Consider the following 23747-nt stretch of genomic DNA (forward strand, 5'->3'; position numbering starts at 1 on the left):
ATTCCTGATTTGCTCTATTCTTACACAGTTCTGCCTGTTTCACGGGATCTAGCCAATGTGTCTCTGTGCTAAGCAGGCTACAGCAATGCCTTCCCACCTTTACAGTAGGGTTGAGAGACACAGGGTTGTTCTTCACTAGAGGCAGTGCTATCACTTACTACGACACTGAATTGGAGCTGTTTACAGGAGTTTGAATAAACAAAGCAAGACACTCATTACCAAACCCACTAGCTCATCGTACCACTTCAGTAGTTACTGGAATGTGGTTTGCTGACCTCTGGTGGTTATCAAAGCTACGAGAGTTGACTTGCCAGTCAGACCTGGAAAGTCAAAAGTCTTAAGAACTCTTACAGCCTATTCAGCCATGATTTTAAAAGGTGGGAAAAACTGAGCATTTAAATCACAAAGTCTAGTTACCACTGTCCTGCTGCAGGCAGATTAAATTGCAACACTGATTCCTATACAGCATCCAGTTGATGTCATTTTTCCTAGCACAAAATCTGAAGTAAATCATAGAACAGAGTCATAGAATTGCTCAGGTTGGAAAAGACCTTAAAGATTATTGAGTCCAACCACAACCTAACCGTACTACCCTAACTCAAGCAACCCTCCACTAAATCAATCCGCTAAATGTAGAGCAACAACTTCTGTCTCGTATGTCCTCTCAGCTAGCACATTTCTTTTATTTCTTTCTTCCTGCATTTTCCCCATTCCTGACACATCCTGGAGGAAAGCGTGGATGTCGTTGTGCATCAGGCCCAGCAGGGAAGCTGAGAGAGTAGATGAGTGATGTCCTCTGCAGTGCTACACAGAAAGCCCCAGGAAGACTCTGGATAAGGCTCAGTGCTTTCTCTACAAATTTTTGCCTGTTACTCTGCCTTAAACTCATCTGTGGAAAGCAGAGCTGAGGTGAAACTGACTCAGTGGTACTGTTCACAAGATCCAGGGAGGGCCAAGGCCTGGACCTGCACTCAGCCTGTGCTTTCCCAGCTGTCTCTGACATCCAACTCACCACACAATGCCCAGCAAGTCAGAGAGCAGCCCAGAACTGCCTGGAAATCATCTTCTGAGAATTAAAAAGATAAAAAAGGCAAGCCCTCTGTCTCAGACATTATTAAAGTTTGCTATGAGTCATCTCTGTCCTAGGTTATATTCCTTCCAAGGAAGTGTTTTCCTCTGCCCATGGAAATGTAAACTAAATATAAATACAGCTTTCTCAGTGACATTTGACCAGTTTAATGACTATACCATCTTCAAGGACACTTTCTGTTCTTACGTACTGTATCCAGATTGTTCCTATTTGCCTTTTTCTGACAGAACAGTGAACAGTGGCTAAAGCAGACTGCAGTCTATTTGAGCCTGAAATAATTTCTCTTTACATGTCTGAAATTTTCTGTTTAATAAGTTGTAAATGTTCACACCTTCTGCTTTTTACCAGTGGACATGCATTGCTTTGTCCAACAATGTAGTGCCTCATTTATTCTTCTAGCTCTGTCACTGGTTCCCTGAGCTAACTGTGAGCACTGATCCTTATGATTTGTTGAAATTACACTAAATTCATCAATATACATAATACTAAAAAAGATTCAAATAATTAACTTTTTAAGACAAACAGGCTGCGGAAAACTTGCTCCAAACATCTCTTCTTGTCCCAATGTTGACTTCGTTAGATTTGACTCTCTTCTCTGAGGTAATAGATGGCCCAGAGAATGTGTCATTAGCACAATTCTGGAAAATAAAAAAACACATCCACAAACCATGCTATAAATGAGATTAAATGTGAGTTGTTTTTAAGGAATGTAAAAACATTGCATGAATATGGCTTTAGGGTGATTGCCTTGACTTCTTTTAGACTGAGTTTACAAAGAATCAATGAAATATGGTCGTTACTGAAGATTCTGAAGGAATAAATGGTCATCATAAACTGTTGGTTCTCTGTTCTTTTTCTAAGCAGGTGTAGTCTGGTATCTGCTAGGTGAGTAGCAGATACTATTTCCAGTATCTGAAACGACCGATCATTTCATTATTAAGGGCTAAAATTTGTCCTCTGATATGTGTGAATGTCTCCCATTGAAGTAAATGAAAACGTCAATTAATTATTTAGCTTAGTTACAGGGGTATAACTAGAGCAGTAATGAGAAGAAATTAAAAGAAGAAAAATTTAGATTGACTATCAGAAGAAAACCCCAAGCAGTGAGACTATTTATAGCACTGAAGAATACATGTGATTTTAAACATGTGATTGATTCTGCTTTTTTCCTAATGTTGCATACATGTATATTTCAGTTCTTAAGTTAGGTCTGGACTGCATCTTTCCCATCATCAAAACATTAGATGGTGAAATAATTTCTCAAGGGAGAAGAACACTTGGGAACATTTAAATTAGATTGGAGAAACGTCAGGAAATATAGCACAGAAATCAATTCCACATTAACAAGAAGATACAGTGGTTGATCTTTATCATCCCAGCATTCCACATCGTGTTTATAATTTGGATCTTATAGCGTATTTCCAACTGCAGGATGTGGAGGTCTGAGGAGGTGAAAGAAGGCATTTGTATTCACTTCATTACCTATGTAGGCCAGTTACGTGCCACCAGTGAGATGAGTGATCTAGCTCCATGCCACACCCTGTAATCTTCTATGTAGGAAGCACATAGAGCCTACAGAAGGTGGCTCTATGCACTCTGCCTTTCTGATAAGTAAAAACAAGCAGATAGCAGATCGATCAAGCCAAGGCATTTATGCTGAACAGTCTCAGCTATCTCTTATACACAGGACACACAATGTTTATGGCTGGTGTTAGAAAAGTCAGATATTTTTTGTGTCTGCATGTATTTCCAAGCTGTGTTCATGGATGAGGGCAAACATGATCTCCTTGGTATAAAGAAGATGAAAATCAGAAAGGTGCTGGTGAGCCATGCAGCTCAGAATGCTCACTAAATGCATATTCTAAAACATAGTAGCAGAAATGACGGCAAAGCCTTTATGTTTTCTGATAATAAGCTCTTTGAAGCACTGCGGGCAGACTCTCTCTACATCATGTCACACAGGACAAGGAATGGGACAGGGCCTCAGAGCTTCTCAATTCGTAGACATGCCATACAATACAACAAGCCAGCCTTATAAAGGCACACTGAATGAGGCTGTATGCCTGCAAGGGAAATTTAATTGGATTTCTTTATAGGTTACAACAATCCAATGAAAAAATTATGTAAGAATAGCATGATTCAATTTCAGCATGCACTTCTCCCTTTTAAAAGAGAGAATTCTTCATGCACAGAAAAATAAAAGTGAAGATGAAAACAACCTAAATCAGTGGTTTTTACCCCTAATAGACTGCATGGCCCAACTTTATTCTCAACAGCATAGGTATTGTATGTGTCACTGTCCCAAGTTAGGACATAAAAACACAAATTATAAGCCATTTAATGTGAATATATAGGCTTTCAGGGCTTCTGGCTTTGACTTTTTGCAAGAATAATGATGTCTTTCATTCTGTCCCCATACTCTGGATTACAGTGACTTAGAAAATGAAAGAAAATAAAATATTGCTTCATACAGCTTGCAGATTCACGTCAGTGAATAATGATGAATTTAGGCATTGCAGGTTTGAGTTGCTTGGGTGTAACTTGAATATTTTTGTGCCTTTCTTCATACTTTACACACACTTTCACTTTAAGTACCAGCCACATAAAAACGTACAGGTTTGGGATTTCTTTAGGGTACGTGCAAAATGCTTGCAAGTGTGCATGTGTGTGTGTTTCTGTAGATATATAACATATATGCCCATTAATCAAACCTTAATACTCAATGCAAAGTGGCACCTAGCTTGACAACAACCTGTTGATTTCTGATACAGTCAGGTACAGCAAATCATAAAGCCTTTGGTAACTCCAAATAAAGTTATATGGATAATTTTAATTGTATTTAATGTGGAAATGAAGAAGATAAGCAATAATATCAATTTCATTAAATTTTATAGTAAGGGTAACCTACTTACCTCCTTAGTTATTAGTACAACACAAGGTTTTAGATGGGAATATTAAAGTACTTGTTAGCATTTTCAGGCATTTCAGCATACAAGCATGGGACAGAAGAGTCTTATGGCTCCAAGAAAAAAAGCAGAGAGAAGTATAATGCTGTAGAATAACGATGTTAATTTTATACTTCTGCCGAAATTATCAGCAATCAAAACTAGATCAATACTGATATTAAAAATTTATTGTTAGCTTAAAAAAAAAAAAAAAGTCTTTCACATATGATGGAACTCTTATTTTAGAAATTACAGTTCAAATGTTATGACTGTGAAATAAAATGTTATATACCAAGTACGTTGTTTTGCAGTGAGGTAATTTTTTGTATCAAGGGCTTGCAAAATACACAGCGTAGTCACTATTACAGCATAAGTCCATCTATGTTATAGCTAGCACTAGCATTAACATTCCTTATCATAAAATTTCAAAAGCTCATAGTATTTTGCCTTCTGTGGCTTTTTTCCAGGATGGTTTATTGACCTGAATTAGTTGATTCTCGAAGAAGTATCAACAGCCTGATCCCATCTTCTGAAGTACAGAGGCTTTCATGAGTTAACAAATTCCTCTAGCAATTTTTAACAGCAGTTCTGTGGATTCAGGCCCTGAGGCCTGTAGTTTCATATACTTAACTTTTTTCTCCCACTAATATTCCATGTTGAACCCCTTCTGAGCCCTTGCTTTGGAAAGACTACACAAAAGTGAGTACTCCTTAAGGAGATAAGATTTCAGAAAAAATGCACACCAGGATCACAAGCAAAGTGTTTTACAGCAGCCTATACACCATCCAAGCAACTGAACAGCTGCCAGGCTGGTGGCTATATGCATTCACTGCGAGTTATCTTGCATTTGGTGCCTTTGAAAATAAAAACTAATAATAATAAAATAAAATAGGTAAATAGAAAAATAAGACAATTCTTGCAAAAAGTATGAACTTAGTTATTTTGAAGGACTCTAACCTAAGTGCAATATGGATTTCTAAAGAGGCTCAGGCTGTTTCCTCAAAGAAAATAAATTACACATACTCTTACTCTGAGTGTGTGAAGTAAAGGAGTTGAAGGGAAATATGAGAAAGTATTTTTAAGATTTGGACAGACAAGGAAATGGCTATGCGTAGATGAAAAGGATAGAGAGGGCTTAGACTAGTACAACTACTAATGCAGAGGTCCAGACAGAATGGAGAAAAAAGGTTAAACAGACTTCTTCAAGGAGTCTTTTGTCTTCTGACATCATTTCAGTTAGGGAGTGTTTTCCACATAGACTGCTTTTGCGAAGTCCTGGTCATATAGAAAGAGTGCATCTGAGCCCAAAGTTGAATAGAATATGGATTTTGCAAGCAATGCCAGACAACCGTACTGTTCCCTGCCACTAGTAATTTACCTACCATTTTTGCCATTCCTGGTGTTTTGGGGATCATATTCTGTAGTGCATCTTAGGGCTGACACAGAATTGAAAAGCTCCCTGCAAAGCAAAGGTTTACTCTTAAGCTGGATCTATTCACTGATCTATCCTTACTGTAAAATGATGATGTTGGTCCTTTTGGCAGGGGATATCCTGCCCTCATGCATATGAAAAGCTGCATAGGAGGCATTAATCATGTATATGGACCAGAGTGAGGCTGACAATGGAGAGCACATGCACTCTGTTTATACCACAAGCTCTCAGCCTTGTTAGAAAGAAGGCAGTGAGGAGAAGCAGACACACACCAATGTGAATAAAGCAGTTTTCCCTTATCTGAAGTGTCCCCTGGTGGCATTTCCATCCACTCAAGAAATTCAGACTAGTATGGTAAAATCTTTTCACAACTCTATGCATGCTTGGTTGTGGACAGCAGTGAGGATGAGAATGTCTAGAGCCTGGGAGGAGCAGGTGACCATGGCATGTGACCTGCCACTGTTTAGCAGAATGACTACTGCGAGGCAGAGCTCCCAAGCTGCACTCTTTCATTCAGAGGGGTGTTCTCTGCCTCCTGTTTAGTCTTCCTTGAGCATGGAGTTTCTCCAAGCCCAGACATCTTCCTGAGCATGAGCTCATGCCTCTGGGGAACCTGTAGCTCCCAAACACTCTTGTGAGGCTTGTGGGAAACATGAGGCCAGAGGGGTGATGTGCATTATACAAGCAGAGCTGGGAGCTCCTTCTGGCAAAAGAAGCCAGTGAGTGGTCAGGCACTGGAATGGCTGCCCAGGGAAGTGGTGGAGTCGCTGTCCCTGGCAGTGTTCAAGAGGCGCCTGGATGAGGAGCTACAAGGTATGGTTTAGTAGCTTGTGGCAGCATTGGTGGTGGGAGGACGGTTGGACTAGGTGATCTTGTAGGTCCTTTCCAACCTTGTGATTCTATGATCTGTGATTCAAATTTGTCTCAGCACTGCTCAGCCTCTGGGACAGCAGCCTCCTGGCTGGGCCCCCAGAGCAGCTCTGGGGAGGAACAGTGTGGGTGACTAGTGCTGGCAGGTGAAAAGGGCACAGCTCCCGTCTTGGTGGCACAAGTAAATAAGCTTATTTATTTAAAAAAATACAGATTTTTTTAAAGAGAAGAGGCACTGCTGAGCCTGGCCCTTCCTCTCCTTACAAGCAAGATGGATGGGCTTAGAGACAGAGATCCTCGACGTTTAGGGCATCGAGCACGTCTTCGCCCAGACTACGTAGACCTTCTTGTCAGTTGGTATGGCAGCAGCATCCTGGGCATGGTGCGAGTGGCACGATTTCTTGCAGCCACAGACAGGGTCACTGCAGGGCTGTGATGATGAGCTGCGTCAGGTGGTGATACTCTTTTGTGCTCCACAGAACGTTACACTGCCAGGTGGAGAGCTGCTGCCTTCTGCTTTGGTGCTCCAGCTCTCTTGCTTCTCCTAGGGTACTTCTTCTACCAGGGACACCACTTGTGTCTTTTGGGGCCTGCCTTAATCCAGTCTGCCCCAGATGGTGCAGTCACATATGTGCTGGTGGACTGTTTCTCCCAGGACACTGCTGGCTGCAGCGGACGGCCTGAAATGAGGCCAAGGTGCTTCAGCTTCAGAGAGCGGATGTGCAGCTCCAGAGTCTCACGCTCCTCCTCGGTCAGGAACCGAGCCTCACAGCTGTGGAAGTACGTGGGCACCAGGCAGGATCCTGGTGCCTTGGCCCTACACTGCTGCCTCCTGACCTGGTCAGGATGGAGGGGGCACTTCCTCTTGGGTGTGGAGAGCGGGGCATCCTGTGTTGGCGGTAAGTGTTGCAGAGGTTCTGTGGACTTCTGCACTGTCGCGAGGGAGAGTTGAAACTTTAGGTCCAGGCATTTTCTGTCTGTGTGCATGGAGAGCTTCCCGCAAGTCACCTGATTGACCTGATTGACCTGCAGTTTTGGCACTGCCCTGATAGCTTTAATGTCAGCCACATCCAGGTCTGAGGTGCCCGTTTGACTGCTGCTGTTGTTTAGCCGTGCTGCTTTGGCTGGGCCAGGAAGTGCTGCTCTAGCTGCTGGACATTCTGTCTCCTTAGGGGCTGCGCACAGAGGCAAAAGAATCTTTGCTGACTCCTCAGGCTGGCCCTGGTGGTGCTGCTGCCTCTTCCTGGGATGCCCCTGTGCCTCAACCTGGCCCTGGAAATAGAGAACAAACTCAGTGAGATTCTCAGAAGGACCTATATTCTGGGGAAGCAGAAGCAGTGGGGGGCATGGCACCAGTGGGTTCTGGAAGATCTCAGTAGGGTTGGGGCCCTCCCACTATTTCAGCTCTTGCTTCTTAAGAATGTTGCCTGCCCTGCAGTCACCCTTGGCCTGCAGCAAGGGGCTCAGACGGTGCTGCAGCAGAGGCTGAGTCTGCCCTGGCTTGATGAGTTTGGGCAGGACAGAGCAGCATTGCCTTCTCCTTGCCTGCATCTGGGAGAGCAAGAGCCATTTGTGCAGGGCCCCCAGGTGCACTTTCAGGCTTTTCCGTGCGTGCTCAGGGCTTTGTGGGCTCCAGCGCTCCACACGGGTCCAGGGGTGCAAACTGGCACCGGCTCTGTTGGTGCTCTGCCAGGCAGTCAAGGAGTGGTCATAGCCTTCTCTGGGATAGCATCGAACCTCAGAGGAGCTGCAACAGTGGCACGACAGGCTGTTCTGCTTCATCAGTTCTTCCAGGTCGCTCCAGGCCGCCTGCCAGAAGTCAGGGCCCAGCACAGCCTTGCACCCAGGCAGCCCTGACAGGACCAGCTGCTGGAGCTCCTGGTCGGCCTTCCTGCAGGGGTGCAGTGGCTCACACTGGGAGCTGCTGTGTCTGGCTGCCTGTCTCTCAGCACCTGCAAAACAGGGAGAAATCCTGAGCCACGGTTGGCTGGGGACTCGGGGGATGCTCTGGGTCAGGCATGTCCAATCTGCGGCCCACGGGCCTCACGCAGCCTGGCACAGCTGTCACTGCAGCCTGGCTTCAGCCCGATGTCACCTGCAGCTCTGCCCTGCCGAGAGGCCCAGCCCGGCCCTGAGCACACACCCACCACAGCCCGGGGAAGCCAGAAGTTTGCACGCCCATGCCGTGGGCCCATCTGGCCAGGCTGCACTGTGCCACGTCCTGGGCCGCGGCTCAGCTGCTCCCAGAGGCTAGGCCCTGCCTGGGGACGGATGCTCCTGGGAAATGGATGCCTGGGGCTCAGGCTGACCCTCAGAGGGCTCACCTGGCTCTGGTGCCGCTGCTCGCCGCCACCATTTCCTCCACCGCAGGCGTCGTCTGCCAGCCTGTGGGCACATGGACATGGCACAGTTACACTCCTGAGATGTCCCAGGGCTTGACCGTGATTCACCCAGCCACGAGTCCCCCAGCCACAAGTCACCCCCACCCTCATATCTCCCCTACCTTTAGGTGTCGGATCACGGTGAGCAGGGAGATTCCGGTTGCCAGGAACATGAGGCCGTAGAGAAGGACAAGGGTAACAGGGACAAAGAGAGAGCTGCTGTCAACCATCGCTAAGCGCTGGTCACGACCGCAATAGCAGAGGTGGGACCACCCCTCTGAACTCAGAGTTCAGCTGTGCTGACATTACAATGCTGCCCACCCACCCCTGGAACCTGGACGCACTATGAGGTGGAGCCTGGGTGGAACACTGCCTCCTCCTGCCAACCCATGCTGGCCTCCATCTTGTTTTGAGGGCCCCTCTGAGATGGCAGCAGTGGAGGTCCATATCCCAATGATTTGTCTTCCCAGAAGAGCTAGTCTCTTCCATTTGATCTCTACATTTCCCAAGGAATCTGCCTGCATGTCTAATGTCACCCTGAATCCAACGCTTGGCTCAGAGGCTGGTGTTGAGGCAGAAACTTTGAGTTCTTTGATCATGGGGCAGTTGACGTGGTCCCTGGCCTGTGCATGGAACCCACCTATCTCAACGTGGGAAACAAATCCTAGTGCAGGAGTTAGTGGGGCTTATCGAAAGAGCTTTAAACTAGCTACAATGGGGGAAGGAGACATACCAGAGGCTCACCAGAGAGAGAGCCTAGGGGAACAATGCTCGAGCTGCGGGTGAGGCAGGTGACTCAGTTGGAGTGCACCTACTCCAATGCACACAGCATGGGCAACAAGCAGGAGGAACTGGAGGCGATTTTGCGGCAGGCTAACTATGACCTAGGTGGTATCACTGAAACATGGTGGGTCCACTCCTATGACTGGAGTGCTGTGATGGATGGCTATAAGCTCTTCAGAAGGGAAGACAAGGAAGGAAGCGTGGTGGTGTGGCCCTTTATGTATTAAAGACTGTTTTGATGTTGAAGAGCTTGGGGTTATGAATTTGAGAAGTTGGGTGTCTATGGGTACGAATCACAGGGAAGGCCCGTAAGAGTGACATCTGGGTGGGGGTCTGTTATAAACCACTTAATCAGGATGAAGAGATGGATGAGACATTCTATGAGCAACTTGTGGAAGTTGCACGATCACCAGACTTCAACTTCCCTGATGTATGCTGGAAATATAACACAGAGCAGAGGAAGCAGTCAAAGAGGTTTCTAGAGTGTGTGGAAGATAGCTTCCTTACGCAGCTGGTACAAGAGCCTGCCAGGGGTGGTGCCCTGCTAGACCTGCTCTTCACTAACAGAGAAGGACTGGTGGGAGATATGAAGGTTGGGGACTGTCTTGGGCAGACCGACCATGAAATTGTAGAATTCTCTCTTCTTGGAGGTGTCAGAAGGGGGACTAGCAAAACTGCTACCTTGAACTTCAAGAGGCCGGACTCTGACCTGTTCAGGATGCTTGTTGCAGGGGTCCCTTATCTACACCCTGATCTGGAAGTCTGGAATGCTACTCAGAATATGCCCCTGGTGATTCAGGTAGAGATACTTAGACAGCTCCTCCTCCATCTGGATTGTCACAAGTCCATTGGATCAGACAGGCTCCATCCCAGGGTGCTGAAGGAGCTGGCACAGATGATTGCCGAGCTGCTCTCAGCCATCTACCAGCGCAGGTTATCTGGAGAGGTCCAGGAGGGTTGGAGGTTTGCCAATGTGACTCCCATCTACAAGAAGGGCCGTAAGGAGGATCCAGGGAACTACAGGCCTGTCAGCCTGACCTCGGTACCAGGGAAATTTATGGGGCAAATCACCTTGGGTGCGATAACAGCACGTCCGAGGCACCCAGGGGATCAGGCCCAGCACAGGTTCATGAAAGGCAGGTCGTGCTTGACCAACCTCATCTCCTTCTATGACTGGGTGACCAGACTGGTAGATGAGGGGAAGGCTGTTGATGTAGTCTACCTGGACTTCAGCAAAGCCTTTGACACGGTCTCTCACAGTATTCCCCATTATTCTCCTGGGGAAACTGGCTGCCCATGGCCTGGACAGGCATACTCTTCTTTACACAAGGAACTGGCTAGAGGGCCGTGCCCAACGAGTGAATGGAGCTAAGTCCTGCTGGCTATCCGTTACAAGTGGTGTCCCCCAGGGTTTGGTACTTGGGCCTGTCTTGTTTAATATCTTTACTGATGACCTAGATGAGGGGATTGAGTGTACCCTCAGTAAGTTTGCAGATGACACCAAGTTGGGAGGTGATGTCGATCTGCCTGAGGGTAGGGAGGCCCTCTGAAGGGATCTAGATAAGCTGGATCGCGGGGCTGAGGTGAATGGGATGAGGTTCAACAAGGCCAAGTGCAGGGTCCTGCACTTTGGCCACAACAACCCCATGCAGCGCTACAGGCTTGGGGACGAGTGGCTGGACGACTGTGAAGAGGAAAGGGACCTGGGGGTGTTGGTTGATCTTGGTTAAATGTGAGCCGACAGTGTGTCCAGGAAGCCAAGAGGCCCAATGCCATCCTGGCCTGCATTAGAAATAGTGAGGTCAGCAGGAGTAGGAAGGTAATCATCAGCCTGTGCTCACCACTGGTGAGGCCGCATCTTGAGTTCTGTGTTCAGTTTTGGGAACTTCAGTACAAGAAAGACACGAAGGCTCTGGAACGTGGAAATGAAACTGGTGAGCACAAGTCTTATGAGGAACGGCTGAGGGAGCTGGGATTGTGTAGACTGTAGAAGAGGAGGCTCAGGGGAGACCTCATTGTAGGCTACAACTTCCTGAAGGGAGGCTGTGATGAGGAGGGGTTTGGCCTCTTCTCCCAGGTAACTAACACGACCCGAGGAATTGACAACAAGTTGGCCAACAGGTTGGTCAAGCAGGATTTGCCCTTGGTGAGGCCGTGGTGGTTCTCCCATATAAACTCACTGCCTTCCATGTGGCTTAAGCATGCCATCCAGGAGGATCTGCTCCACCATCTTCCTTGGCACAGAGGTGAGACTGACAAGGTTTAGTAGCTTGTGGCAGCATTGGTGATGGGAGGACGGTTGGACTAGGTGATCTTGTAGGTCCTTTCCAACCTTGTGATTCTATGATCTGTGATTCAAATTTGTCTCAGCACTGCTCAGCCTCTAGGACAGCAGCCTCCTGGCTGGGCCCCCAGAGCAGCTCTGGGGAGGAACAGTGTGGGTGACTAGTGCTGGCAGGTGAAAAGGGCACAGCTCCCGTCTTGGTGGCACAAGTAAATAAGCTTATTTATTTAAAAAAATACAGATTTTTTTTAAAGAGAAGAGGCACTGCTGAGCCTGGCCCTTCCTCTCCTTACAAGCAAGATGGATGGGCTTAGAGACAGAGATCCTCGACGTTTAGGGCATCGAGCACGTCTTCGCCCAGACTACGTAGACCTTCTTGTCAGTTGGTATGGCAGCAGCATCCTGGGCATGGTGCGAGTGGCACGATTTCTTGCAGCCACAGACAGGGTCACTGCAGGGCTGTGATGATGAGCTGCGTCAGGTGGTGATACTCTTTTGTGCTCCACAGAACGTTACACTGCCAGGTGGAGAGCTGCTGCCTTCTGCTTTGGTGCTCCAGCTCTCTTGCTTCTCCTAGGGTACTTCTTCTACCAGGGACACCACTTGTGTCTTTTGGGGCCTGCCTTAATCCAGTCTGCCCCAGATGGTGCAGTCACATATGTGCTGGTGGACTGTTTCTCCCAGGACACTGCTGGCTGCAGCGGACGGCCTGAAATGAGGCCAAGGTGCTTCAGCTTCAGAGAGCGGATGTGCAGCTCCAGAGTCTCACGCTCCTCCTCGGTCAGGAACCGAGCCTCACAGCTGTGGAAGTACGTGGGCACCAGGCAGGATCCTGGTGCCTTGGCCCTACACTGCTGCCTCCTGACCTGGTCAGGATGGAGGGGGCACTTCCTCTTGGGTGTGGAGAGCGGGGCATCCTGTGTTGGCGGTAAGTGTTGCAGAGGTTCTGTGGACTTCTGCACTGTCGCGAGGGAGAGTTGAAACTTTAGGTCCAGGCATTTTCTGTCTGTGTGCATGGAGAGCTTCCCGCAAGTCACCTGATTGACCTGATTGACCTGCAGTTTTGGCACTGCCCTGATAGCTTTAATGTCAGCCACATCCAGGTCTGAGGTGCCCGTTTGACTGCTGCTGTTGTTTAGCCGTGCTGCTTTGGCTGGGCCAGGAAGTGCTGCTCTAGCTGCTGGACATTCTGTCTCCTTAGGGGCTGCGCACAGAGGCAAAAGAATCTTTGCTGACTCCTCAGGCTGGCCCTGGTGGTGCTGCTGCCTCTTCCTGGGATGCCCCTGTGCCTCAACCTGGCCCTGGAAATAGAGAACAAACTCAGTGAGATTCTCAGAAGGACCTATATTCTGGGGAAGCAGAAGCAGTGGGGGGCATGGCACCAGTGGGTTCTGGAAGATCTCAGTAGGGTTGGGGCCCTCCCACTATTTCAGCTCTTGCTTCTTAAGAATGTTGCCTGCCCTGCAGTCACCCTTGGCCTGCAGCAAGGGGCTCAGACGGTGCTGCAGCAGAGGCTGAGTCTGCCCTGGCTTGATGAGTTTGGGCAGGACAGAGCAGCATTGCCTTCTCCTTGCCTGCATCTGGGAGAGCAAGAGCCATTTGTGCAGGGCCCCCAGGTGCACTTTCAGGCTTTTCCGTGCGTGCTCAGGGCTTTGTGGGCTCCAGCGCTCCACACGGGTCCAGGGGTGCAAACTGGCACCGGCTCTGTTGGTGCTCTGCCAGGCAGTCAAGGAGTGGTCATAGCCTTCTCTGGGATAGCATCGAACCTCAGAGGAGCTGCAACAGTGGCACGACAGGCTGTTCTGCTTCATCAGTTCTTCCAGGTCGCTCCAGGCCGCCTGCCAGAAGTCAGGGCCCAGCACAGCCTTGCACCCAGGCAGCCCTGACAGGACCAGCTGCTGGAGCTCCTGGTCGGCCTTCCTGCAGGGGTGCAGTGGCTCACACTGGGAGCTGCTGTGTCTGGCTGCCTGTCTCTCAGCACCTGCAAAACAGGGAGAAATCCTGAGCCACGGTTGGCTGGGGACTCGGGGGATGCTCTGGGTCAGGCATGTCCAATCTGCGGCCCACGGGCCTCACGCAGCCTGGCACAGCTGTCACTGCAGCCTGGCTTCAGCCCGATGTCACCTGCAGCTCTGCCCTGCCGAGAGGCCCAGCCCGGCCCTGAGCACACACCCACCACAGCCCGGGGAAGCCAGAAGTTTGCACGCCCATGCCGTGGGCCCATCTGGCCAGGCTGCACTGTGCCACGTCCTGGGCCGCGGCTCAGCTGCTCCCAGAGGCTAGGCCCTGCCTGGGGACGGATGCTCCTGGGAAATGGATGCCTGGGGCTCAGGCTGACCCTCAGAGGGCTCACCTGGCTCTGGTGCCGCTGCTCGCCGCCACCATTTCCTCCACCGCAGGCGTCGTCTGCCAGCCTGTGGGCACATGGACATGGCACAGTTACACTCCTGAGATGTCCCAGGGCTTGACCGTGATTCACCCAGCCACGAGTCCCCCAGCCACAAGTCACCCCCACCCTCATATCTCCCCTACCTTTAGGTGTCGGATCACGGTGAGCAGGGAGATTCCGGTTGCCAGGAACATGAGGCCGTAGAGAAGGACAAGGGTAACAGGGACAAAGAGAGAGCTGCTGTCAACCATCGCTAAGCGCTGGTCACGACCGCAATAGCAGAGGTGGGACCACCCCTCTGAACTCAGAGTTCAGCTGTGCTGACATTACAATGCTGCCCACCCACCCCTGGAACCTGGACGCACTATGAGGTGGAGCCTGGGTGGAACACTGCCTCCTCCTGCCAACCCATGCTGGCCTCCATCTTGTTTTGAGGGCCCCTCTGAGATGGCAGCAGTGGAGGTCCATATCCCAATGATTTGTCTTCCCAGAAGAGCTAGTCTCTTCCATTTGATCTCTACATTTCCCAAGGAATCTGCCTGCATGTCTAATGTCACCCTGAATCCAACGCTTGGCTCAGAGGCTGGTGTTGAGGCAGAAACTTTGAGTTCTTTGATCATGGGGCAGTTGACGTGGTCCCTGGCCTGTGCATGGAACCCACCTATCTCAACGTGGGAAACAAATCCTAGTGCAGGAGTTAGTGGGGCTTATCGAAAGAGCTTTAAACTAGCTACAATGGGGGAAGGAGACATACCAGAGGCTCACCAGAGAGAGAGCCTAGGGGAACAATGCTCGAGCTGCGGGTGAGGCAGGTGACTCAGTTGGAGTGCACCTACTCCAATGCACACAGCATGGGCAACAAGCAGGAGGAACTGGAGGCGATTTTGCGGCAGGCTAACTATGACCTAGGTGGTATCACTGAAACATGGTGGGTCCACTCCTATGACTGGAGTGCTGTGATGGATGGCTATAAGCTCTTCAGAAGGGAAGACAAGGAAGGAAGCGTGGTGGTGTGGCCCTTTATGTATTAAAGACTGTTTTGATGTTGAAGAGCTTGGGGTTATGAATTTGAGAAGTTGGGTGTCTATGGGTACGAATCACAGGGAAGGCCCGTAAGAGTGACATCTGGGTGGGGGTCTGTTATAAACCACTTAATCAGGATGAAGAGATGGATGAGACATTCTATGAGCAACTTGTGGAAGTTGCACGATCACCAGACTTCAACTTCCCTGATGTATGCTGGAAATATAACACAGAGCAGAGGAAGCAGTCAAAGAGGTTTCTAGAGTGTGTGGAAGATAGCTTCCTTACGCAGCTGGTACAAGAGCCTGCCAGGGGTGGTGCCCTGCTAGACCTGCTCTTCACTAACAGAGAAGGACTGGTGGGAGATATGAAGGTTGGGGACTGTCTTGGGCAGACCGACCATGAAATTGTAGAATTCTCTCTTCTTGGAGGTGTCAGAAGGGGGACTAGCAAAACTGCTACCTTGAACTTCAAGAGGCCGGACTCTGACCTGTTCAGGATGCTTGTTGCAGGGGTCCCTTATCTACACCCTGATCTGGAAGTCTGGAATGCTACTCAGAATATGCCCCTGGTGATTCAGGTAGAGATACTTAGACAGCTCCTCCTCCATCTGGATTGTCACAAGTCCATTGGATCAGACAGGCTCCATCCCAGGGTGCTGAAGGAGCTGGCACAGATGATTGCCGAGCTGCTCTCAGCCATCTACCAGCGCAGGTTATCTGGAGAGGTCCAGGAGGGTTGGAGGTTTGCCAATGTGACTCCCATCTACAAGAAGGGCCGTAAGGAGGATCCAGGGAACTACAGGCCTGTCAGCCTGACCTCGGTACCAGGGAAATTTATGGGGCAAATCACCTTGGGTGCGATAACAGCACGTCCGAGGCACCCAGGGGATCAGGCCCAGCACAGGTTCATGAAAGGCAGGTCGTGCTTGACCAACCTCATCTCCTTCTATGACTGGGTGACCAGACTGGTAGATGAGGGGAAGGCTGTTGATGTAGTCTACCTGGACTTCAGCAAAGCCTTTGACACGGTCTCTCACAGTATTCCCCATTATTCTCCTGGGGAAACTGGCTGCCCATGGCCTGGACAGGCATACTCTTCTTTACACAAGGAACTGGCTAGAGGGCCGTGCCCAACGAGTGAATGGAGCTAAGTCCTGCTGGCTATCCGTTACAAGTGGTGTCCCCCAGGGTTTGGTACTTGGGCCTGTCTTGTTTAATATCTTTACTGATGACCTAGATGAGGGGATTGAGTGTACCCTCAGTAAGTTTGCAGATGACACCAAGTTGGGAGGTGATGTCGATCTGCCTGAGGGTAGGGAGGCCCTCTGAAGGGATCTAGATAAGCTGGATCGCGGGGCTGAGGTGAATGGGATGAGGTTCAACAAGGCCAAGTGCAGGGTCCTGCACTTTGGCCACAACAACCCCATGCAGCGCTACAGGCTTGGGGACGAGTGGCTGGACGACTGTGAAGAGGAAAGGGACCTGGGGGTGTTGGTTGATCTTGGTTAAATGTGAGCCGACAGTGTGTCCAGGAAGCCAAGAGGCCCAATGCCATCCTGGCCTGCATTAGAAATAGTGAGGTCAGCAGGAGTAGGAAGGTAATCATCAGCCTGTGCTCACCACTGGTGAGGCCGCATCTTGAGTTCTGTGTTCAGTTTTGGGAACTTCAGTACAAGAAAGACACGAAGGCTCTGGAACGTGGAAATGAAACTGGTGAGCACAAGTCTTATGAGGAACGGCTGAGGGAGCTGGGATTGTGTAGACTGTAGAAGAGGAGGCTCAGGGGAGACCTCATTGTAGGCTACAACTTCCTGAAGGGAGGCTGTGATGAGGAGGGGTTTGGCCTCTTCTCCCAGGTAACTAACACGACCCGAGGAATTGACAACAAGTTGGCCAACAGGTTGGTCAAGCAGGATTTGCCCTTGGTGAGGCCGTGGTGGTTCTCCCATATAAACTCACTGCCTTCCATGTGGCTTAAGCATGCCATCCAGGAGGATCTGCTCCACCATCTTCCTTGGCACAGAGGTGAGACTGACAAGGTTTAGTAGCTTGTGGCAGCATTGGTGATGGGAGGACGGTTGGACTAGGTGATCTTGTAGGTCCTTTCCAACCTTGTGATTCTATGATCTGTGATTCAAATTTGTCTCAGCACTGCTCAGCCTCTAGGACAGCAGCCTCCTGGCTGGGCCCCCAGAGCAGCTCTGGGGAGGAACAGTGTGGGTGACTAGTGCTGGCAGGTGAAAAGGGCACAGCTCCCGTCTTGGTGGCACAAGTAAATAAGCTTATTTATTTAAAAAAATACAGATTTTTTTTAAAGAGAAGAGGCACTGCTGAGCCTGGCCCTTCCTCTCCTTACAAGCAAGATGGATGGGCTTAGAGACAGAGATCCTCGACGTTTAGGGCATCGAGCACGTCTTCGCCCAGACTACGTAGACCTTCTTGTCAGTTGGTATGGCAGCAGCATCCTGGGCATGGTGCGAGTGGCACGATTTCTTGCAGCCACAGACAGGGTCACTGCAGGGCTGTGATGATGAGCTGCGTCAGGTGGTGATACTCTTTTGTGCTCCACAGAACGTTACACTGCCAGGTGGAGAGCTGCTGCCTTCTGCTTTGGTGCTCCAGCTCTCTTGCTTCTCCTAGGGTACTTCTTCTACCAGGGACACCACTTGTGTCTTTTGGGGCCTGCCTTAATCCAGTCTGCCCCAGATGGTGCAGTCACATATGTGCTGGTGGACTGTTTCTCCCAGGACACTGCTGGCTGCAGCGGACGGCCTGAAATGAGGCCAAGGTGCTTCAGCTTCAGAGAGCGGATGTGCAGCTCCAGAGTCTCACGCTCCTCCTCGGTCAGGAACCGAGCCTCACAGCTGTGGAAGTACGTGGGCACCAGGCAGGATCCTGGTGCCTTGGCCCTACACTGCTGCCTCCTGACCTGGTCAGGATGGAGGGGGCACTTCCTCTTGGGTGTGGAGAGCGGGGCATCCTGTGTTGGCGGTAAGTGTTGCAGAGGTTCTGTGGACTTCTGCACTGTCGCGAGGGAGAGTTGAAACTTTAGGTCCAGGCATTTTCTGTCTGTGTGCATGGAGAGCTTCCCGCAAGTCACCTGATTGACCTGATTGACCTGCAGTTTTGGCACTGCCCTGATAGCTTTAATGTCAGCCACATCCAGGTCTGAGGTGCCCGTTTGACTGCTGCTGTTGTTTAGCCGTGCTGCTTTGGCTGGGCCAGGAAGTGCTGCTCTAGCTGCTGGACATTCTGTCTCCTTAGGGGCTGCGCACAGAGGCAAAAGAATCTTTGCTGACTCCTCAGGCTGGCCCTGGTGGTGCTGCTGCCTCTTCCTGGGATGCCCCTGTGCCTCAACCTGGCCCTGGAAATAGAGAACAAACTCAGTGAGATTCTCAGAAGGACCTATATTCTGGGGAAGCAGAAGCAGTGGGGGGCATGGCACCAGTGGGTTCTGGAAGATCTCAGTAGGGTTGGGGCCCTCCCACTATTTCAGCTCTTGCTTCTTAAGAATGTTGCCTGCCATGCAGTCACCCTTGGCCTGCAACTATGACCTACAACCAACACCAAGCTGGGAAGTGGTGTTGATTTCCTAAGGATTCTGCCTGCATATCTTATGTCACCCTGCATCCAACTGTCCAACTTCCCCCCCATCTCCCCCAATTCCAGTGAACCCTGTCCCTAAGTAACACATCTACACATTTCTTGAACACCCCAGGAACGGTGACTCCATCGCTTTCCTGAGCAGCCCAGCCTGCTCCAGTGCTGTTCTTGTTCTTGGCCATTCAAGAAGAAATTTTCCTATATCCAACCTGGATCTCCCTTGGTGCAAGTTAAGGCTGTTCCTTCTTATCTTATTGCTGCTACCTGGGAGAAGAGGCCAACCCCCACTTTGCTACATCCTCCCTTCAGGTTGTAGTATGGAGTGATAAGTTCTCCAGACTAAACAACCCAGTTCTTTCAGCCACTCCCTATTAGACTTGTGGTCCAAACCCTTCACTGGCTTCATTGCCATTCTCTGGATGTATTCCTGCACCTCAGTGTCTTTCTTGAAGTGGAGGGCCCGTAACTGAACATGGTACTCCAGGTGCAGCCTCACTATTGCCAAGTACACAGGAACAATCACATCCTTGGTCCTGCTGACAACACTGTTACTGATAGAAGTGAGGATGCCATCAGCTGTCTTGGCTATCTGGGCACATTGCTGGCAAACGTTCAGATGGCTTTTGACTAACCCCCACAGATTTTCTCCACCATGTATGTCACCCACTCTGCCCCAAGCTTGTAGCTCTGTATGGGGTTGTAGTGATTCAAGTGCAGGACCTGGTATTTGGTCTTGCTGAGCCTCATACCACTGGTCTGCATCTGTCATCTGCAAACTTCCCGAGGGTATGGGTGCTTGTTCTTTTTGTCAACATCTTCCAAGTTCAGTTCAAGCTGAGCCTGCAGTGTGCCCTTGCAGCCCGGAAGGCCAACTGTGTTCTGGGCTGCATTAAAAGAGGAATGGCCAGCAGGGAGAGGGAGGTGATTGTTCCCCTCTACTCCTCTCTTGTGAGGCCCCATACAGAGTACTGTGTCCAGGCCTGGGGCCCCCAGCAGAAGAAAGACAAGGAGCTCTTGTAGTGGGCCCAGAGGAGGGCCACAAAGATGGTCAGAGGGCTGGAGCACTTCTACTATGAAGAAAGGTTGAGGGAACTGGGCTTGTTTAGCTTGGAGAAGAGAAGGCTCTGGGGAGACTTCACTGTGGCCTTCCAATACTTGAAGGAAGCATATAAAGAGGAGTGGGAAAGACTGTTTACGAGAGAGGATAGTGACAGGAAAAGGTGGGACGATTTTAAACTAATGCAGGGAGTTTTAGGTTATATATTAAGAGGAAGTTTTTCACACATAGGGTAGTGACATACTGGAACAGGCTGCCCAGAGAGGTTGTGGATGTCCCATCCCTCGAGGCATTCAAGGCCTGGCTGGATGTGGCTCTGGACAGCCTGGTCCAGAGGCTGGTGACCCTGCACATGGCAAGGGGGTTTAAACTAGATGATCATTTTCTCTTTCAACCCAGGCCATTCTATGATTCTATGATTCGAAGCTGAGCCTTGGCTTTCCTGAGCTTATCCCTAGGCAACCTAGCAGTTTCTGTATATTCTTCCCACAGTATCTGTCACTGTTTCCACTGCCAGTGTGTTTTTCTCTCACTCTCCAGTTTGACCAGCAGGCCCCAGTTCAGCCACACAGGTCTCTTGCCTTCCTTTCCCAACATGCTACACCTGGCATTGGAGAGTTCTTGCACTCTGAGGAAAGCCTCATTAAAGATCTGCCAGCTTTGACAAGAGGACCCTTGTCAAGAGGACAGTTTCCCAGGGTGTCTAGTTGATTAATTCCCCTAGGACCTGGAAGCTAGCTTTCCTAATATTTAGCTTCCTAATTTTACTCTTTGCCTGTTTCATATCCATCCAGAGCCTGAGCTCAACCATAGTATGGTCACTACTTGACCAGGCAGCCTCCAATCCCAGTGTTGCCAATCAGTTCATTTGCGCTGGTCAGAAACATGTCCAGTACTGCATACCCCTTTGTGGGGCCATCAGTTGTTTGACTCAGGAATTTATCCTCAGTGCATTCCAGGAGCATCCTGGATTGCCTACAGCTCGTTGTGCTACTTTTCTAGCAGGTGGTATAGATTCCCAAGCAGAACATGCACTTGCAATTGCGACGCCTTCTGTAGCTGGAGGTAGAAGGCCTCATTGGCAGGCTCTGGCTGATGTGGTGGCCTGTAGTAGACAGAGATCACAAGACTTCCTTTGCTGCCTTGGTCTCTAATTGTCACCTCTAGACTGTCGACTTGCTTATGATTGCTCTTTAGGACAGCTCTTCACATTCTATTCCCTTCCTGATATAGATAGAAACATCCCCTCCCCCCTTTCTTGCCTGTGCCTTCTGTAGCCATTGATAGCCACACTCCAGTCATGGGAATCATGCCACCAGGTTTCGGTGACGACAACTGTACCATGGTTTTCTAGTAGCATAAGCTCCTCCTGCTTGTTTCCTGAACTGCATGTATTGGTGTAGAGGCACTTCAGCTTGATAGCTGGTTTTGTCACTTCCTTAAAGGATAATTCCTCAAGTCCTTTTAGGTATTTCCCTTTATTTTCTTCATTGCCAGCTCCCATTGCCCCAGCATCATCTAGAGTTTTGTATGTGCTACTATGCTGCCAGCACCTCTCAAGGCAGCAGCTCCTTCAAAGGCCCCTGCCAGTGCCCTCTAACATTGGTAAGTCTTCCTATACCTTATCATGGGAAGGCTCACTATCCCTCCTGCCCATTCAGACCTAGTTTAAAGCTCTCCCAGCGAGCCCTATTAGCTTTTTCCCAAGAATCCTTCTCTCCCTATTGAGAAGCATGAACCCCACCCAGTGCCCACAAACCCAGGACTGTGTAGGCTAATTGGTTGTCAAAAAGAACAAAGTTCTGGCAGTGGCACCAGTCCCAAAGCCAAGTATTTAAAGCTAAGCTCCTTTGATTTGTTTCCTTCTTCTGCTACACTTTGTTTGCCTAGTGGCAGGTTTTACACACACACGTAGGTTTGGCCACTGTCACCCGTGTCTCCGTCTGCACCATGTCAGTACTGATGAATGTCAGGGGCTGCTCAGTCCCTTCTTAATGACTTATTTGCAATGTTTTACCTCAGATTTATCTTTCTGCAAAGGTTCGGGGTGCAAATTTCTGCTATGTAGCTTACTTGTCTGAAGTTTTGCTAAAATCTCCCTTCCTTTAGTTTAAAACCATTCCCCCTTGTCCTATCACTGTCTATCATGTCCTAACATGCAAGAAGTTGTTCCCCCTCCTGTTTATAATCTCCCTTTAAGTACTGGAAGGCCACAGTGAAGTTTCCCTGCAGCCTTCTCTTCTCCAGGATGAACAGTCCCAGTTTCCCCAGCCTGTCTTCACTGGAGAGGTGCTCCAGCTCTCTGATCATATATGTGGTCCTCCTCTGGACCCTCTCCAGCAGCTTCACATCTTTTCTGTGTTGGGGGACCCAGACCTGGATGCAGTACTGCAGATGGGGCCTCACAAGGGCAGAGTAAAGGAGGACAATCACCTCCCTTGCCCCACTGGCCACTCCTCTTCTGATGCAACACAGCATACCATTGGCCTTTCAGGCTGCAGGTGCGTGTTGCTGGCTCATGTTTTTCTTCAACCAGAACCTGAGTCCTTCTCAAGAGGGCCACTCTCAAGGAGTTCTTTCTTCCACTTTGTATACACATCTGGGATTACCTCAAACCAAGGGCAAACCTTGTGTTTTGCTTTGTTGAACCTCATTAGTTTCACAAGAGCTCACTTTTCGTGTTTATTAAGATCCCTCTGGATGGCATCGCTTCCTTCTGCCATATCAACTGCACCCCTCAGCTTGGTGTCATCACCAAATTTATTGAGAGTGCACTCAATCCCATCATCTATACCACTGACAAATATGCTAAAGGGTACCTGTCCCAGGCAGACACTATTCATCACCTGCCTCCACCTGGATGTAAAGCCACTGACCACAACCCTCTGACTGTGACCTTCCAACAGATTCCTTATCTAATGAATAGTCCACTCTTCAAATCCACACCTCTCCAACTTAGAGATAAGAATGTGGTGCAAGACCATGTCAAAGGCCTTGCACAAGTCCAGGTGGGTGATAACTGCTGCCCTCCCTTTCTCCACTGATGTCATCAATCCACTGTAGAAGGCCACCAGATTGGTCAGACACAAACTGCACTTGGTGAAGCCATGCTGGCTGTCTCAGATCACCTGCTCACAGAATCACAGAATCACAGAATGGCCAGGGTTGGAAGGGACCTCAAGGATCATCTCCAATCTCCAACCCCCCTGCCACATGCAGAGCCACCAACCTCCCCATTTAATACTAGACCAGACTGCCCCAGGGCCCCATCCAATCTGACCTTGAACACCTTCAGGGACGGGGCATCCACAGCCTCTCTGGGCAGCCTGTTCCAGCACCTCAACACTCTCATAGTAAAGAATTTTCCCCTGACATCCAACCTAAATCTCCCCTCCCTCAACTGAAAACCATTCCCCTTGTCCTGCAGTTATCAACCCTTTCAAAGAGTTGATTCCCCTCCTGTCTGTAGGCTCCCTTTAGGTACTGAAAGGCTGCAATGAGGTCACCCTGCAGCCTTCTTTTCTCCAGGCTGAACAAGCCCAGCTCCCTCAGCCTATCTTCATAGGGGACGTGCTCCAGTCCCCTGATCATCTTTGTGGCCCTCCTCTGGACCCTCTCCAACAGCTCCCTGTCTTTCTTGTACTGGAGGCTGCAGACCTGGACACAGTACTCCAGATGGGGCCTCATAAGAGCAGGGTAGAAGGAGACAATCACCTCCCTGTCCCTGCTGGCCACCCCTCTTCTGATGGAGCCCAGGATACCATTTGCTTTCTGAGCTGCAAGAGCACACTGCTGGCTCATGTTAAGCTTTTCATCCATCAAGACCCCCAGGTCCTTCTCTGCAGGGCTGCTCTCAAGGACCGCTCCTTCCAGTTTGTATGGATGCCT

General features: G+C 49.6%; 1 protein-coding gene across 1 annotated transcript in view; it reads right to left on the reverse strand.

Moving 5' to 3' along the window:
* Positions 1-12262: 12262 nt before the first annotated feature.
* CCDC171 (coiled-coil domain containing 171) overlaps positions 12263-23747 on the reverse strand; it is a gene marked incomplete at both ends in the record, with an annotated part of 260866 nt that continues 249381 nt past the window's right edge. The window contains 5 exon segments of the mRNA XM_079548267.1: positions 12263-12354; positions 12357-12372; positions 12376-13086; positions 13552-13766; positions 14139-14199. Coding sequence (XP_079404393.1) covers positions 12263-12354; positions 12357-12372; positions 12376-13086; positions 13552-13766; positions 14139-14199 — 1095 coding nt within the window.

This window comes from Tetrao urogallus, assembly GCF_951394365.1.
Source record: "Tetrao urogallus genome assembly, chromosome: Z".
Classification (NCBI taxonomy): Eukaryota; Metazoa; Chordata; class Aves; order Galliformes; family Phasianidae; genus Tetrao; species Tetrao urogallus.